The 18,891-nt window shown below is 40.3% G+C and overlaps 1 protein-coding gene across 2 annotated transcripts in view; it reads left to right on the forward strand.

Annotated features, from left to right (window-relative positions):
* actr8 (actin related protein 8) overlaps nt 1-18,341 on the forward strand; it is a 33,473-nt gene extending 15,132 nt beyond the window's left edge. The window contains exons 6-13 of one of the 2 annotated variants that reach the window (XM_061985526.2): nt 69-162; nt 222-354; nt 2,938-3,091; nt 5,243-5,338; nt 5,408-5,548; nt 15,723-16,005; nt 16,064-16,227; nt 17,674-18,341. In XM_061985526.2, the coding sequence (XP_061841510.2) occupies nt 69-162; nt 222-354; nt 2,938-3,091; nt 5,243-5,338; nt 5,408-5,548; nt 15,723-16,005; nt 16,064-16,227; nt 17,674-17,817 (1,209 nt within the window). In that variant the 3' untranslated portion in view covers nt 17,818-18,341. Of the gene's footprint in view, nt 1-68; nt 163-221; nt 355-2,937; nt 3,092-5,242; nt 5,339-5,407; nt 5,549-15,722; nt 16,006-16,063; nt 16,228-17,644 lie in introns of both variants that reach the window. The other variant, XM_061985527.2, reaches the window with a different exon arrangement.
* The last annotated feature ends 550 nt before the right edge of the window (nt 18,342-18,891 follow it).

Below are 18,891 nucleotides of genomic sequence, written 5' to 3' on the forward strand. Positions count from 1 at the left end.
AGTTCTGCTGGTGCTTTCTGAAAAACTGTTGACATATTTTTCTGGGCGTATGGATGCTGTGTGCTAAGTATTACAGATGCATTCTGCTGGTGCCTGACATCTACAACAGGCAGCACGTCAAGGAGCTGGTCTCCATGCTGCTCCTCAACCTGGGCTTCTCAGGTACTGCCATGGTGCCGCTAACACCTCCATAGCCTCACTCTGGTCCTGTGTGTGCTCAGCGCTCATCGTGCACCAAGAGTCCGTGTGCGCCACTTTCGGCAGCGGGCTGAGCAGCGCCTGCGTGGTGGACGTGGGAGACCAGAAGACCAGTCTGTGCTGTGTGGAGGACGGAGTCTCACATAGGAACTCCAGGTCAGGATGTGGAATTTTCTAGCTTTGACAAGTTTGTGACGTGCCATGGCTACACTGTCTTCTTCAAACAACACATATCTACTTTTTGTACACTCAAATTTAATACACTGAATTTTTATACACTGATTTATTTTACACTAAATTTTTATAGACTTAATTTTTGGACACTGAATTTTTGTACACTGAATTTTAGTAATTTTTACACTGATTTTTTTCACATTTATTACACTCTGACATGTTGGATGGATGGATGTTTTAAAACAGAATTTTAGAAAACAATTTACACTGAATTTTCATACACAAAATTTGAATATACTGACATTTTTACACTGAATTTTATTACACTGAATTTTTGTAAACGTAATTTTTTACACCAATTTTAATACACTTAATTTTTTTTAAATTAATTTTTTACACTGATTTTTTTTTTACAATGACTTTTAATACACTTAATTTTCTGTCACTGAATTTTTATACACTGAATTTTTTCACATCAAATTATTATACGCTGACATTTTTTTAAACCTGATTTGAAAAAGAAAATGTTAAACTGAATTTTTGAACATTTTTACACTGAATTTGTATACACAAAATTTTAATACACTGATTTTTTACACTAATTTTTATACTCTGATTTTTTGTCAACTGAATTTTTACAACTATTTTTTTTAAACTGAATTTTTTACACTGAATTTAAATACACTTTGTTTTTTGTAAACGGAATATTTACACCAAATGTTTTAAACTGAATTTTAATACACTTAATTTTCGGACACTGAATTTTTATACACTCAATTTTAGAAATGTTTACATTTAATTTTTTCACATCAAATTATTATACTATGACATTTTTTAAAACTGAATTTGAGAAAAAAATGTTAAGCTGAATTTTAGAAAATTTTTACACCGAATTTTTGTCCACAACGTTTTATTTTTTAGACCAAATTTTAATACACATAATTTTTTTAAACTGAACTTTTACAGATTTCTTTTTTTTTACACTGAATTTTAATACACTTAATTTTCATACACTGAATTTTAGAAATTTTTACATTGAATTTTTTCACATACAATTTTTATATTCTGACTTTTTTAAACACAATTTAAAAAAAATAATGTTAAACTGAATTTTTGAAAATTTTTACACTGAATTTTTTTACACAAAATTTGAATACACTAAAATTTTTACACTGATTTTATACACGGAATTTTATTACAATGATTTTTTGTAAACTGAATTTTTTACACCGGATTTTAATACACTTAATTTTTTTTAAACTGAATTTTTTACACTGAAATTTATTACACTTAATTTTCTGTCACTGAATTTTTATAAACATTATTTTAGAAATGTTTACATGGAATTTTTTCACATTGAATTATTATACTCTGACATTTTTTAAACTGAATACAAAAAAAATGTTAAACTGAATTTTGAAATTTTTTTACACAAACTTTTAATACACTGAAATTTTTAGACTGATTTTTTTTTTACACAGAATTTTAATACACGTAATTTTTTTTAAACTAAATTTTTTACACTGAATTTTTATTTACGTAATTTTTTTAAACTGAATTTTTTACACCGAATTTTAATACACGTAATTTTTTTAAACTGACATGTTTACACTGAATTTTTTCACATCGTATTTTTATGTTTGTTTTATGTTTTTTTATACTGAATTGAAAAAAAAACATGTTTACTGCATTTTAAAAAAAATGTTTACACTGATTTTTGTGCACTGAATAGTATTACACAGAATTTTAGTAAACTCAATTTTTTACAGCAAATTTTAACACTTAATTTTTTTAAACTGAATTTTTGACATTGAATTTTAATACGCAAAATTTTGAGATGGGCTCCAGCGGCCCCCGCGACCCCAAGGGGGACGAGCGGTCGAAAATGGATGAATTTAAAATTTTGACGCGGCAGTTTTGTACACAGAATTTTTGAAATTTTGACGCTGAATTTTTTTACACTGAATTTTAATACACATCATATTTAACACTGTTTTTACAATGGATTTCTGACATTTTTATACACTGAATTTTATTACACAGAATTTTTGAAAATTTATTTTTTTTACACTGAATTGTTTTGCACTGTTTTTACACAGAATTTCTGAAATGTTTACACTGTTTTGTACACTGAATTTTAATACACTTAATTATCCGACACAGAAATTTTTACATTGGATTTGATTACACTTTTTTTTTTACAGTTTTTACACTGATTTTTTTTACACTGAATTCCAATACACTTAATTTATTGACACTGAATTTTTTTGCCCTGTTCTTACACTTTTATTTTCACACTGAATTTTATTTACACTGTTTTTACACTGAATTTTTTAAATCTTTACACTGAATTCTAAAACACTTCATTATCTGTCACTGAATTTTTGTACACTGAATTCTTCACACAGGATGTTGTCAATATCTACCTAATGAAGTATATTAATAACAATTAGCAATATTATATTACTTTTTAAACATATTTTCTCCATCTAAACCAAACTCAAATTAATGACTCTGATGTCATGGGATTGAATTGAAACGAATAATGTGAGCGTCCCTTGCCAGGTTGTCTTTGGCGTACGGCGGCTCGGACGTTACTCGCATCTTCTTCTGGCTCCTGCAGAGGGCAGGCTTTCCCTACAGAGACTGTCAGCTGTCCAACAGGCTGGACTGTCAGCTGCTGCAACACGTCAAAGAGACACTCTGCCACCTGGACCAGGTCAACCTTCCACCTGGGGGCCTCTGAGGGCCACACACTGACAAGGATGTGAAGGCCATTATGGTTGTTTTCACCCTTAAAAGCAGTATAGATTTTTTCAAATAATTACAACATTTCAGTAGAAATTCCGCGTGAATGCCGACGAGCCAAAGCCTAACTCAAATGCTAACAGTTAGCACGCTGGCCGGATAGCCTCAAGTAATGAAAAATATGAACTAAAAAAGCTAGCATGCTAACAATACTATGCTAACATGCTAATAGTCAGCGTTAGTGAAATACCAAAATGTATGGCACTGAGGTATATAGCATGCTAAAGTACTAAGTGTAGCGTGCGTCAAGCACCAAAATATATTACTCTGCGATGTATATCTAAATAATTTGTTACAAATGCTAACATGCTCACGTTAGTGTAAATCAAGTACTAAAATATGACACTGATGTGTAACCATAAAAAAAAAAAAAAGCTAGCCTATTCGCGATAGCATTATAACAGGTGGCGTTTGTGAAGTCACAAAATATTTGACACTGAAGTGTACACCTGCTAAAAAAAAGCTAGCATGCTAAACTACTAACTGTAGCATGCGTCAAGTACCAAAATATATAACTCAGTGCTGTATACATAAAAAAATTGTTTTGAATGCTAGCATGCTAACGTTAGCATACATCAGATACCAACATAATTATGTCACTGGTGTATACCTCTAAAATTGGCTAAAAAGCTAGCCTACTAGCGTTGGCATTATAACAACATTCGTCAAGTCACAAAATATTTGAAACTGAAGTGTATACCTGCTAAATTAGCTTTAAAAAAAAAAGCTAGCATGCTAAACTACTAACTGTACCATGCATCAAGTACCAGAATATATTACCCTGTGATATTTACCTAAACTTTTTTTTAAATACTAGCATGCTCAAATTAGCATACATCAGATACCAACATAATTATGACACTGGTGTATACCTCTAAAATTTGCTAAAAAGCTAGCCTACTAGCGTTGGCATTATAACAACATTCGTCAAGTCACAAAATATTTGAAACTGAAGTGTATACCGGTACCTGCTAAATTAGCTTTAAAAAAAAGCTAGCATGTTAAACTACTAACTGTAGCATGCATCAAGTACCAAAATATATTACCCTGTGATATTTACCTAAACTTTTTTTTAAATGCTAGCATGCGCAAATTAGCATACATCAGATACCAACATAATTATGACACCGGTGTATACCACTAAAATTGCTAAAAAGCTAGCCTACTAGCGTTAGCATTATAACAGGTAGCATTCGTCAAGTCACAAAATATTTGAAACTGAAGTATATACCTGCTAAATTAGCTTAAAAAAGCTAGCATGCTAAAATACTAACTGTAGCATGCGTCAGATATCAAATTATATTACCTTGTGATGTATACCTAAACAATTTTTGAAATGTTAGCATGCTAATGTGAGCATACTTCAATTACCAAAATATGACACTGGTGTATACCCATAAAATTTGCCAAAAAAGCAAGCCTACTAGCATTAGCATTACAACAAGTAGCATTTGTCTAGTACCAAAATATTTGACACAAAAGTGTTGTTAAACCTTTGTGTCATCTTTGTGTGCACCTGTTAAATTAGCTAAAAAAATAAAAATAAAAAAACAAGCTAGCATGCTAAATTACTACCTGGAGCATGTGCCAAGTACCAAAATATATTACTTTGCTATGTAAACCTGAAAAATGTGTTACATTTTAGCGTTAGCATTATAACAGGTAGCATACATCAAGTACCAACATTTACACATAAAGTTTTATAGAAATAAAAAAAAGCTAGCCTACTAGCGTTGGCATCCTAATAGGTAGCACACATCAAGTACCAAAATATTTTACTTTGCGATGTATACCTTAAAAACGTGTTTAAAATGCTAGCCTGCTAACATTAGCATACATCAAAGACATATGACACTGGTGTAATACTTATAAAATGTTCTTTGAAAAAATATGGCCTACTAGCATTAACATGCTAACAGGTAGCATCCATCAGAGTGCCAACATAGTACACTGGTGTACACCTATAACATTTAAAAAAAAAAAAAAAAAAAAAGCTAGCCTATTAGCGTTAGCATGCTAAGTAAGAAAATAAGGTGTTTACCCACAAATGTTTCCCTACCAGGACATATCTGGACTACAAGATCATGAATTCCAAACACGTTTCCCAGATGCGCCGGCTCTTCTCTACCAGGTCCGCCTAGGAGATGAGAAACTCCAGGTACTCCAATCAAGTCTGTGTCGCTCTCTACACGTGTAAAAATGCTCCGATTTCCCTCCCATGAAAAAGGCTCCCATGGGACTTTTCTACCCCAGCACCTTTGGCATCGTGGGTCAGAAGATGACATCATTGCAGTACCGTTCCCAAGGCCACCCCGAGGACCCTCATGATGAGCTCTACTTACTGGCCACGCACAGCAAACAAGACCAGGTCAGAGAGCTCAGAAGCATCAAAGTAGTGATGCACTGATACCATACCAGCCCACACCTGGTAGTGATGCACTGATACCATACCAGCCCACAACTGGTAGTGATGCACTGATACCATACCAGCCCACACCTGGTAGTGATGCACTGATCCCAAATCAGCCCACAACTGATAACATGTCATTTTGCTAGTTTAGCAGGATATGTCCATTTGAGAGCCTTTATTTCTGTAACGTCAACATACAGAAATATAGCGCCAGTATAACTTACATGCTAACATACTAGAAATGTGCTAGCTCAATGCTAATTTACATTGGATATGCCATAGACATGCTACTCATTAGTTGGGCTGTCAACCAAAATCGATTTTCGATTGAATCGCGATTCTTATTTGTAGCCATTCTCAACTGATTTAAAAAATATTAAATCTATATATATATATATATATATATATATATATATATATATATATATATATATATATATATATATATATATATATATATATATGTATATATATATGTATATATATATATGTATATATATATATATGTATCAGTGTTTCCCACAGGACAGGCATCTATTTGTGGTGGTGTGGTCGGGGGGCGGGGGGTGGCGGCGGCAGCGGCGATGACCAAGAAGAACGCGGAGTTGGAATATAATTACAACACTTTATGTATATATTTATATACAGATTTCAACAATTAGTTATTCACTGAAATATATTTATTAATTGTGGTTCTTACAAAAAAGATATCTTATAAAATATAAAAGCTAAAATGTCTCTTAAAGCTCTGCCCCTTTAATTAGTGCATCCTAAATAATTTAACTTTAGCCTACTACTACAACCATATTATTTACCAGCAACATAAAGTGAAACAGAGGCAGAGGTGTCCTGCCACAGTCAGTCAACCTCTTCCTCCTCCTCCTGCTGCTGCTGAACAGGTCGCACTGGAGCTAGTCTCGCTCGCCAGACCCTCCTCCAGAGAAGAGGGAGACACTGGAGCTTACCGTGCTGGATGTTATACAGCCATGACTTAAATTGTGGCATTTTTAGCCATTCTGGATCGAACCCAGTCGCTCTATGTTTTGTCGTGGTCCTCTCTATAAGGCACATAAGAATATAAATTAGGACCCTTTTCATGAGAAAAGTGCATTTCTGTACTGACCCTGCTTTATTTTTCAGTGTTTGCTGAGTCTCACCTGTTCCCTCCGCCCTAGCTGGCTCTACATGCTGCCTGTCTTCCTCCTCTCCTACAACATCTCCCTGCGTACTTACTATCCCTTCCTCCTCACCCTCTCTTACTGCCTCAGCTGCGCCAGCTGCAGCACTAATTGAAGCTTGAAAGTATTGGAAGCAAATTAATTTTCACACTGATGGACGTCTGTTCACTTTCCTTATGAGATTTCTAAGTGTCTACACCGTTTTGATAATACCTCCTGTGGTCCGGACTGTAGGCCTACCTCCTCTCCAAGTCGAGCCCTTTTCGGCCGTTGAAAATATTTTTCTATACTCATCTGTGTGAAGGAGTGAACATCCAACATTACAATTTATTACTAACGAGCAGAACCGCTCTATGTACAGTGCCGTCTAACCTTAAGCGGCAGCAGCTCAACACATGCAGGGTTCAACGTTAAGGTTTTTTTCTACTTGCCCGACTTCTCAAATCTACTTGCCCCAATATTTTTACTTGTCCTACCTAGGTTTTTTTCTGGCTGTGTAGTGCTCATGGCTTATATCTTACTAAAATCCTTCCCGCTGACTATTTACAACACTACACAGTATTTATTATTATTATTATTATTATCTATAATTACATTTAAATGGCATTGCATACATGTAAAATTAAATGTTATTTCACATTATTTGACCAGTAGCAGTTACACCCATCTGAACAGGTCAGCCACCTGTTTAAAGCCCGATCACAGTTGAAATCTTGAAATGAAGGGCCTTTAATGGCCAAAACATTAACCTGGACAACATTTTAACAGCTGGTTGGCTCAGATTTTATTCTTTTCATTGCATTCACATGCTGCAGTGGACAGTGGACAATTAAGCTTCAGTATTAATGCAGTATCTGAAGCACCGTCTCCACGTGTGTTTATTGACAACAGGGTTATAACCTGGACACTTTAGCTCGTTGGTATGGTAACAGGTGACTGTTACTGCGTGCGTCTGCCCCGGCCCCCGAGTCAAACAGCGGCGGTGTTAATGAAGCAGCGTCAGGCTGCTCACCGTCAGTGAAACGCTCGGTGAAATCGCGGATTAACGTTAAATATATGACGAGCCGCGAGCAATGCAGCTATAACCTATCTACCTATAACCTATATTACCCTCGTATTTTGATCCGGTCGGTCCGTTCTTCTTTTACTTCGTCGTCGTCTTCTTCTTCTTCTTCTGGCCCACCAGGTGAATTAAGTGCTATTGGCGGAGTTACAATGCATAGTAGGCTACCGCCACCTACTGCACCGGAGTTGTAACTACAAGGTACATTCACAGACAGAGTCCCATTGCTTTTATGAGCGGTCGAGCGAGTCAAAAGCCGAAAAATCTATTTGTGGCGGACGTAATTCTTTCGTGGCGGGCCGCCACAAATAAATGAATGTGTGGGAAACACTGGATATATATATATATATATATATATATATATATATATATATATATATATATATATATATATATATATATATATATATATATATATACACACACATATACTGTATATACAGGACTGTCTCAGAAAATTTGAATATTGGGATAAAGTTCTTTATTTTCTGTATTGCAATTAAAAAAACAAAAATGTCATACATTCTGGATTCATTACACATCAACTGAAATATTGCAAGCCTTTTATTATTTTAATATTGCTGATTATGGCATACAGCTTAAGAAAACTCAAAAATCCCATCTCAAAAAATTATAATATTTCCTCAGACCAAGTAAAAAAACAAGATTTATAACAGTAAAAACAAAAGATTTATAACAGCAAAACAAAATCAAACATTTGAAAATGTCAATTAATGCACTCAGTACTTGGTTGGGAATCCTTTTGCACGGATTACTGCATCAATGCGGCGTGGCATGGAGGCAATCTGCCTGTGGCATTGCTGAGGTGTTATGGATGCCCAGGATGCTTCAATAGCGGCCTTTAGCTCATTTGCATTATTGGGTCTGGTGTCTTTCAGCTTCTTCTTCACAATACCCCACAAATTCTCTATGGGGTTCAGGTCAGGGGAGTTGGCAGGCCAATCGAGGACAGTAATGCCATGGTCAGTACACCAGTTACTGGTGGTTTTGGCACTGTGGGCAGGTGCCAGATCATGCTGGAAAATGAAATCATCATCTCCATAGAGCTTTTCAACAGATGGAAGCATGTAGTGCTCTAAAATATCTTGGTACACAGCTGTATTGACTCTGGACTTGATGAAACACAGTGGACCAACACCAGCAGCTGACATGGCTCCCCAAACCATTGCTGACTGTGGGAACTTCACACTGGATTTTGCTCCTCTCCAGCCTTCCTCCAGACTTCCAAATAAAATACAAAACTTGCTTTCGTCTGAAAACAGGACTCTGGACCACTCTCCAACTGTCCAGTGCTTCTTTTCCATAGCCCAAGTCAGACTAGAGATTTTAGAGCACTACATGCTTTTTTCAGGAGTTGTAGGTGACGAACCCCAAGATGCAGAGAAGGCGGAAGGCATTGTGCGGGAAAACATGATTTAATGTCCAAAAGTAAAAATAAAGAAATGACACAAACCAGGAACTAGGAGGACAAACTGGAAACAGGGAACAGGGATCCAGCAAACAGGGACTATGAACAAAAAGATAGTAAGCTACAAGCAGCTACAGAATATAGCTTACCGCTACCGCATACAGCTACACTGACATAGACACGACAGGTAGGGACGACAATAATCCAGCAGTGACTGGAGGGCAGGGCAGGTATAAATAGCAGCTGGCTGATTGACACCAGGTGTGGCCAGGTGCCAATCAGCCACAGCTGAGGGGACAAAGCACTCAGGGAGACAAACAGGAAACAGAACCAAAACAAGAGCGCTGACAGGAAATACTACACACACACACAGAGGAAAAACTAAAACACAACCAAACTGTCAGGGGCAAGCCTGACAGTAGCCCCCCTTCCCATAACGGATACCAGACGTTCTAGAAACACTCCCCCCTCAAAAAAAACAAACAGTCCAAAGTCAAGGGAAGGTGGAGGGAGGACAAGGAGGTGGGCCGCCAGGCCAAGTGTCCCCGCAACCAGCGGGGAAGAGTCAGGTGGCGACGGCGAGTTGAACGCCGCCGCAATTGGCGAGGCGGTCGCCCGTGAAACGACCACAGCCGTGGCCGACAAGAGGATGGTGGCACCCCCTGCTGCTGGCCCACCGGAGAGGATGGTGGCGCCGTCTGCTGCTGGCCCACCGGAGAGGATGGTGGCGCCGTCTGCTACTGGCCCACCGGAGAGGATGGTGGCGCCGTCTGCTGCTGGCCCACCGGAGAGGATGGTGGCGCCGTCTGCTGCTGGCCCACCGGAGAGGAAGATGGTGGCGCCGTCTGCTGCTGGCCCACCGGAGAGGAAGATGGTGGCGCCGTCTGCTGGCCCACCGGAGAGGAGGATGGTGGCGCCGTCTGCTGGCCCACCGTAGAGGAGGATGGTGGCGCAGTCTGCTGGCCCACCGGAGAGGAGGATGGTGGCGCAGTCTGTTGCAGGCCCACCGGAGAGGAGGATGGTGGCGCAGTCTGTTGCAGACCCACCGGAGATGATGGCGCCGTAGGTTGCAGACCCATCGGAGATGATGGCGCCTTAGGTTGCAGACCCATCGGAGATGATGGCGCCGTAGGTTGCAGACCCATCGGAGATGATGGCGCCGTCTCTTGCAGACTCATTGGAGATGATGATGGCGCCGTAGGTTGCAGACCCACCCGAGATGATGGCACCGTAGATTGCAGACCCACCGGAGATGATGGCGCCGTCTGTTGCAGGCCCACCGGAGACGATGGCGGCGCCCTCTGCTGGCCCACCGGAGACGATGGCGCCGTCTGTTGCAGACCGACCGGAGACGATGGCGCCGTCTGTTGCAGACCCACCGGAGTGCATGGTGGCGTCTGCCGGCCCACCGGAGTGCATGGTGGCGTCTGCCGGCCCACCGGAGATGATGGCGCCGTAGGTTGCAGACCCACCGGAGATGATGGTGCCGTCTTTTGCAGACCCAGTGGGGCGAGAAGTAGCTGTGCCTCCCTAGCTGCACAGCCACTCATAGTCCCCCCCCTCAAGGGACGGATCCCAGACGTCCCCCGAGAAGCAAACATAGGACAGGGATGGGTGGGAGGGATTGCAAAACGAGGCAAAGCTTTTCCTCGATTTAGCCATCAATTCTAACGCTTTGTTAAGCCTCTCCGCAAAGGAAATCTCCGCGAGGTTCGTACTAGGCTGGATTATTATGTCAGGAGTTGTAGGTGACGAACCCCAAGATGCAGAGAAGGCGGAAGGCATTGTGTGGGAAAACATGATTTAATGTCCAAAAGTAAAAATAAAGAAAAGACACAAACCAGGAACTAGGAGGACAAACTGGAAACAGGGAACAGGGATCCAGCAAACAGGGACTATGAACAAAAAGATAGTAAGCTACAAGCAGCTACAGAATATAGCTTACTGCTACCGCATACAGCTACACTGACATAGACACGACAGGTAGGGACGACAATAATCCAGCAGTGACTGGAGGGCAGGGCAGGTATAAATAGCAGCTGGCTGATTGACACCAGGTGTGGCCAGGTGCCAATCAGCCACAGCTGAGGGGACAAAGCACTCAGGGAGACAAACAGGAAACAGAACCAAAACAAGAGCGCTGACAGGAACTGTCAAACTGTCAGGGGCAAGCCTGACAGCTTCCATCTGTTGAAAAGCTCTATGGAGATGATGATTTCATTTTCCAGCATGATCTGGCACCTGTCCACAGTGCCAAAACCACCAGTAACTGGTGTACTGACCATGGCATTACTGTCCTCTATTGGCCTGCCAACTCCCCTGACCTGAAACCCATAGAGAATTTGTGGGGTATTGTGAAGAAGAAGCTGAAAGACACCAGACCCAATAATGCAAATGAGCTAAAGGCCGCTATTGAAGCATCCTGGGCATCCATAACACCTCAGCAATGCTACAGGCTGATTGCCTCCATGCCACGCCGCATTGATGCAGTAATCCGTGCAAAATAATTCCCAAGCAAGTACTGAGTGCATTAATTGACATTTTCAAATGTTTGGTTTTGTTTTGCTGTTATAAATCTTTTTTTTTACTTGGTGTGAGGAAATATTCTAATTTTTTGAGATAGGATTCCTGAGTTTTCTTAAGCTGTATGCCATAATCAGCAATATTAAAATAATAGAAGGCTTGCAATATTTCAGTTGATGTGTAATGAATCCAGAATGTATGACATTTTTGTTTTTTTAGTTGCATTACAGAAAATAAAGAACTTTATCACAATATTCTAATTTTCTGAAACAGTCCTGTATATATACGTATACTGTATGTATATATGTATATATCAGAGAGTGTTTGGGCCTGTGTGTGTGTGTGTGTGTGTGTGTGTGTGTGTGTGTGTGTGTGTGTGTGTGTGTGTGTGTGTGTGTGTGTGTGTGTGTGTGTGTGTGTGTGTGTGTGTGTGTGTGTGTGTGTTTTGTCTCGTCTTGTCTTGTCTCATAGTAACAGTGGTACTATTGTATTGTTAGTGTACAGGAGCTTTTCTTGTTTTAGTTTGTATAGTATTGTTCTTGTATTATATTGTTTATGTTGAATGTGGAATGAGTGAGAGTGGTTGGGATATTATAAGCATCTGCTTCATCCAACCCGTTTTCAAGCCTTGCATACATTTCGCTGCCAAAATATAAGAAAAAAAATGTGTGTTGTTGTACTGTGCAGGTTTGAAATCAATACTTCAATTAAAAAAAATATATATATATACGTATATATATATATATATATATATATATATATATATATATATATATATATATATATATATATATATATATATATATATATATATATATGTCTTAATAAGGTTATCCAAAAAATAGTGCTCGATACCGTAGTAGAGCGCAATATATGTATGTGTGGGGAAAAAAAAATCACAAGACTATTTCATCTCTACAGGCCTGTTTCATGAGGGGGGGTTCCCTCAATCATCAGGAGATTTTAATGGGAGCATTCACATACCATGGATTATATAGGGCACAGAGTGGGTGGGTACAGGCTGGTGTAGGGGCGTGGTGATTGGCTCATGTGTTACCTAGGAGGTGTTTCCGTCTGTGGCGGCATGCTGTTACAATTTCGCTGCGCTTGTTGAGGGATGACAGGTCTGGACGGTAAATAATAAACAGTTTTTCTTTCAAGCATAGGTTGCATCTTTTATTACCACTATTGTAAGGTGTGCTGGATGCAAGAATTTGCCATGTTATTGAATAGTCAACATTATTGTCTTTGAGGTCCCAAATGTGTTTGCTGAGTTCTGTGGTATTCCGCAGGTTTTGGTTCCTGAAAGAAGCCTTGTGATTGTTCCATCTGGTTTTGAACTCTCCCTCAGTTAATCCTACATATGTGTCGGATGTGTTAATGTCCTTGCGTGTTACCTTAGATTGGTAGACAACTGATGTTTGTAAGCACCCCCCGTTGAGAGGGCAATCAGGTTTCTTTCGACAGTTGCAACCTTTGTTGGTTTTGGAGTCGCTCTGTCCGGGGGCCGACGGCTCATTTGCAATTGTTTTGTTGTGGTTTGAGATGATTTGTCGTATATTGTTCATACAGCTGTAGCTCAATTTAATGTTGTTCTTGTTGAATACTTTTCTTAGGGTGTTGTCTTTGGGAAAGTGTTTGTCAATCAGATTGAGGAATTTGTGTCCAATGTTAGTTGAGACGTTTTTGCTGTATGGGGGGTTGTACCAGATGATGTCGTTTCGTTTTCTGTTCTTTTTCGGTTGGTTTCCTGGCGTGGGTTCATAGGTGAGGGTGAAATTGTATCCGCTTTCATCAAGGGCTTTTTGGTACGAGGGGTTTGCTTGGTCAAATTCAGCTTTGCTAGATGACAGCATCGATAGCCTTTTATTAATTCCGGTAGGTATTCTTTTCGTGGTGGTGGGTGGGTGGTTGCTGTCATGATGCACGTATTGGAGTGTTGTGTTGGGTTTCGTGAATGGTTGGTAGCTGTTATTTCTCAGGTTGAAAGTGACGTCAAGGAAGTTGACGGTTTGCTTGTTGGCTTCAATCGTGATCCGTAGGCCGTTCTCTTTGAAAATTTGGCATATGCGCTTCTTGGTATTCTCGCTGCTCCTTGGCGAGGCGCGACACACTGCCAGTCCGTCATCACGGTAAATACCAAGGTTCAGATTGAGGCTGGCGAGCTGGGAGAGGAGGAAACTCCCAACGATATATATATATATATATATATATATATATATATATATATATATATGTACATACGTGTATATATATATATAAATATATATATACGTATATGTATATACGTATATATATATAAGTGTGTGTGTGTGTGTATATATATATATATATATTTAATATATATATATATATACACACGTGCATATATATATATATATATATATATATATATATATATATATATATATACGTCTATATATATATATATATATATATGTATATACACGCACATATATATATATATATATTTAAAATTATATATATTTAAAATTATATATATATATATATATATATATATATATATATATATATATATATATATATATATATATATATATATATATATATATATATATATATATATATATATAGGCAGCACGGTGGAAGAGGGGTTAGTGCGTCTGCCTCACAATACGAAGGTCTTGAATAGTCTTGGGTTCAATCCCGGGCTCGGGATATTTCTTTGTGGAGTTTGCATGTTCTCCCCGTGACTGCGTGGGTTCCCTCCGGGTACTCCGGCTTCCTCTCACCTCCAAAGACATGCTCCTGAGGATAGGTTGATTGGCAACACTAATTGATCCCTAGTGTGTGAATGTGAGTGTGAATGTTGGCCCTGCGATGAGGTGGCGACTTGTCCAGGGTGTACCCCGCCTATCGATTGTAGCTGAGATAGGCTCCAGCGCCCCCGCGACCCCAAAGGGAATAAGCGGTAGAAAATGGATGGATATATATATATATCTAAGGGCAACAAGTGTTGTCGTTATATTTGTGTGTTGACCTTTTTTCACTTGCTAGTAAATTTCTACTGCTAAACAAGCTGTACACTGACTATTCTAAAGTATCATATTTTCCAGACTATGGATCCCACTGTAATATAAGCCACACCCACTAAATTTGAGAAGAAAATTTTTTTCCATATATAAGCCAAACCGGACTATAAGCCGCAGATATATATGTTGTGAAATGAGTTATTTACAATGTTTATTGTATTACCTTAATTGTTTCCAAACTGTGTTTGTAACACGGCAGTAAAACGGCTGATCAAACAAAACAGAAGTCATCGTCATGGACCCACTAGCTGCGCAAGTTCGCTCTCCAATCAGCTAAACAGACTCAATAACTCCACGGTGACGTTTTGGTGAATTTACTGAGGAATTTGTGAAAGTGAAACAATACAAAAAGAATGCCTTTGTAAGTTAATAATACTAACACAGACACTCGTAAACGTGTTAGCATATAAGCTAATGCTAACGATGCTAGCTTGATTACATTACGATAGCACGTGCAAATATGCATGAAAACACTCCTACAGACATCACACATGGGACGGTTTAGTAAGTAAGAATTGTTTTAGTTATATTGTAAAACTTACAAACGTTGCTTTGAGTGATGAATGAAGAATCTGTACGAGTAGAACCGCTATAGATGGCTGGAAGACGGAACTGCATTTCTACTTCCGGTTAAAAGCTCAGTCTAAACAGAAGGACACTGCAGCACTTGCAGCGAGCGAATTTGTCCAAAAGATGGCGCCGTAGCACAAACAATAACACACGTTTTTAGTGTATTTTTAAAAACTATTTGCATTGTGGTCGTCAGCGAAGAAAAATCCATAAACTGGCTGCACCGTTTTATAAGCCGCAGTGTACAAAGCGTAGGAAGAAAGTAGAGCTTTATGGTATATACAAGCTTTGTTGAGAGATGCCCCTCCCCCAACAGTCTTCCAAGTCTGCCTCCGACCGGAAGGCGCCGTCAAGACCCGGCGGGGCTTTGGACGGCGACATGAGCGGGCAGGGCGGGGCCGGCGATCTCTCAGACGTGCCCAGGGGAGCTGGCGCGGCGGCGCAGGGGGAGATGGAGACGGGGGCCGCCCAGGCGGAGTGCCTGATGGTCGTAGAGGGGGAGGAGCCTCACCTCTCCAGGAAGAGCGCCATGATGAGCCAGTTTGAAGGCAAGGCCCTGGGCCTGGACAAAGCCATCCTGCACAGCATCGACTGCTGCGGTGAGGACTTCGCCCGCCAGAAGGAGATCAAACCTCAAACCTTGTCTTCTGTCGGCAGCGTCGGACGAGACCAAGCGGAAGATGTACAGCTCCGTCCTGGTGGTGGGCGGCGGCCTCATGTTTCCCGGGGCCCAGGAGTTCCTGCTGCACCGCATCGTCAACAAGATGCCGCCCTCCTTCAGGAGGCTGGTGGACAATGTGGAGGTCATCACCAGGCCCAAGGTACAACGTTCAGCGGCGCCTCTTCCAAAACCACACACACACACACGGCCCCTCCCCCCTCTGTCTGCTCCTTTGCCGATATTAATGCACTCTAAGTGGGTTTTACTTTTTAAAGGTGTATTATTGCAGCAATATGTTGGTTAAAGTTAAGGATTTTGGTGATTTCTGATCGTTTGTGAGGGCACCAAAGGGACTTCTGTGTGTGTGTGTGTGTGTGTGTGTGGTTTACACTTTCCGGTTTACAGAGTTTTACATCGCGCCAAATATGGCTCTGTGTGCCAACGTGTCGTCAATTCATTTTGTGTCCCGCTGGCAGCCATTTTGTGTCCCGCTGGTAGCCATTTTGTGTCCCGCTGGCAGCCATTTTGTGCTTGCTCACATTGAAGACATTGATTTGCTTCGTACCACAGCAACTTTCATAGAAAACGATGCCAAAGCGGACTTATTTCACAGCGGGGGAGAAGGCGACCTGTTGTTAAAGCGGGGCCTCTTCCAAAACCACACACACACACACACACACACACACACACACACACACACACAAGGCCCCTCCCCCCTCTGTTGTCTCCTTTGCCGATATTAATGCACTATAAGTGGATTTAACTTTTAAAAATGTGTATTATTGCAGCAATATGTCGTTTAAAGTTAAGGATTTTGGTGATTTCTGATCGTTTGTGAGGGCAGCAAAGGGACTTCTGTGTGTGTGTTCGCAGTAGCAAAACAGTGCATACAGAGGACAGCTGTGTTAGCTTGTTGATAAAGAGAATGTGACTTTATGTTTAAAGCAAGTACGCTCAAACGTAAAGCGATGCTAATTGACAGGCTACGATTAGCATTAGTCATTTTCCGTGGCGATTTCAACACCCTCCAAATTTAGTCATGAAAACCACGACGACGATGAATGTGGTGTGTAATAAGCACACTACTTACAGTATAAACACTTTGTAGGGCGCAACATAACACATTCAACTTCATGGGGAAAAAAAGCTACTTCCTAGTCAGACGTACCAGACTAAATATGACTTAAATCTAATAAAAAAAAGCAAGATATCATATTCGGCTTATTTTTAAATGTTACATAAAAATACAACAATTAATATTTATTAACACACACAGAAGTACCAAAAATTGGTACCATTGAGTGCCGGTATTGTTTCCTCGCTACCGTATGGGTTCAAATGTGAACGGTTCCCCCTTCCCGACTTATTACGTACGTCTGGCTTGTGTGCTTAGCTGTTGTGTAGCTGCTAGTAGCCTATAGCCTAGCATGTTCACCCTTGGCTAAAAGCGAAGAAAAGCCTCACCGTGTTTGTTTAGGGGAGACACTTCTGATGGCAGTGCGTCAAAGAAAAGGCAGAAACAAAAACCTGTTCCCAGGACCTCTAATTTGGTGTGAAAGTAGTTCTTTTTTTCTCAGGGAAATGTCGCTCATTGTCGTCCATTCAGGACATGGACCCCCGTCTGATAGCGTGGAAGGGCGGCGCGGTGCTGGCGTGTCTGGACACCACGCAGGAAATATGGATCCACCAACGCGAGTGGCAGCGCTTCGGCGTTAGAATGCTCCGCGAGCGAGCGGCTTTTGTCTGGTGAACACACACACTTTTGTCCGGTGAACACACACACTTTTGTCCGGTGAACACACACTTTTGTCCGGTGAACACACACACTTTTGTGTGGTGAACACACACTTGTGTCTGGTGAACACACACACTTTTATCTGCTGAACACACACACTTTTGTCTGGTGAACACACACACTTTTGTCTGGTGAACACACACTTTTGTCCGGTGAACACACACACTTTTGTGTGGTGAACACACACTTGTGTCTGGTGAACACACACACTTGTGTCTGGTGAACACACACACTTTTGTCTGCTGAACACACACACTTTTGTCTGGTGAACACACACACTTTTGTTCGATGACACACACACTTTTGTCTGGTGAACACACACTCTTGTTTGATGAACACACACACTTTTGTCTGATGAACACACACACTTTTGTCTGATGAACAGATTCACTTTTGTCTGATGACCACACACACTTTTGTCTGATGAACACACACACTTTTGTCCGGTGAACACACACACTTTTGTCCGGTGAACACACACACTTTTGTCTGGTGAACACACACTTTTGTCCAGTGAACAGATACACTTTTGTTCGACGACACACACTTTTGTCTGATGAACACACACACACTTGTCTGATGAACACACACACTTTTGTTTGATGAACACACACACTTTTGTCTGATGAACAGATTCACTTTTGTCTGATGACCACACACACTTTTGTCTGATGAACACACACACTTTTGTCTGATGAACACACACACTTTTGTCTGATGAACACACACACTTTTGTCTGATGAACAGATTCACTTTTGTCTGATGACCACACACACTTTTGTCTGATGAACACACACACTTTTGTCTGGTGAACACACACACTTTTGTCTGGTGAACACACACTTTTGTCCGGTGAACACACACACTTTTGTTCGACGACACACACTTTTGTCTGATGAACACACACACACTTGTCTGATGAACACACACACTTTTGTTCGACGACACACACTTTTGTCTGATGAACACACACTTTTGTTTGATGAACACACACACTTTTGTCTGATGAACACACACACTTTTGTCTG

The sequence above is a fragment of the Nerophis lumbriciformis genome, linkage group LG23 (assembly GCF_033978685.3).
Source record: "Nerophis lumbriciformis linkage group LG23, RoL_Nlum_v2.1, whole genome shotgun sequence".
Taxonomy (NCBI): domain Eukaryota; kingdom Metazoa; phylum Chordata; class Actinopteri; order Syngnathiformes; family Syngnathidae; genus Nerophis; species Nerophis lumbriciformis.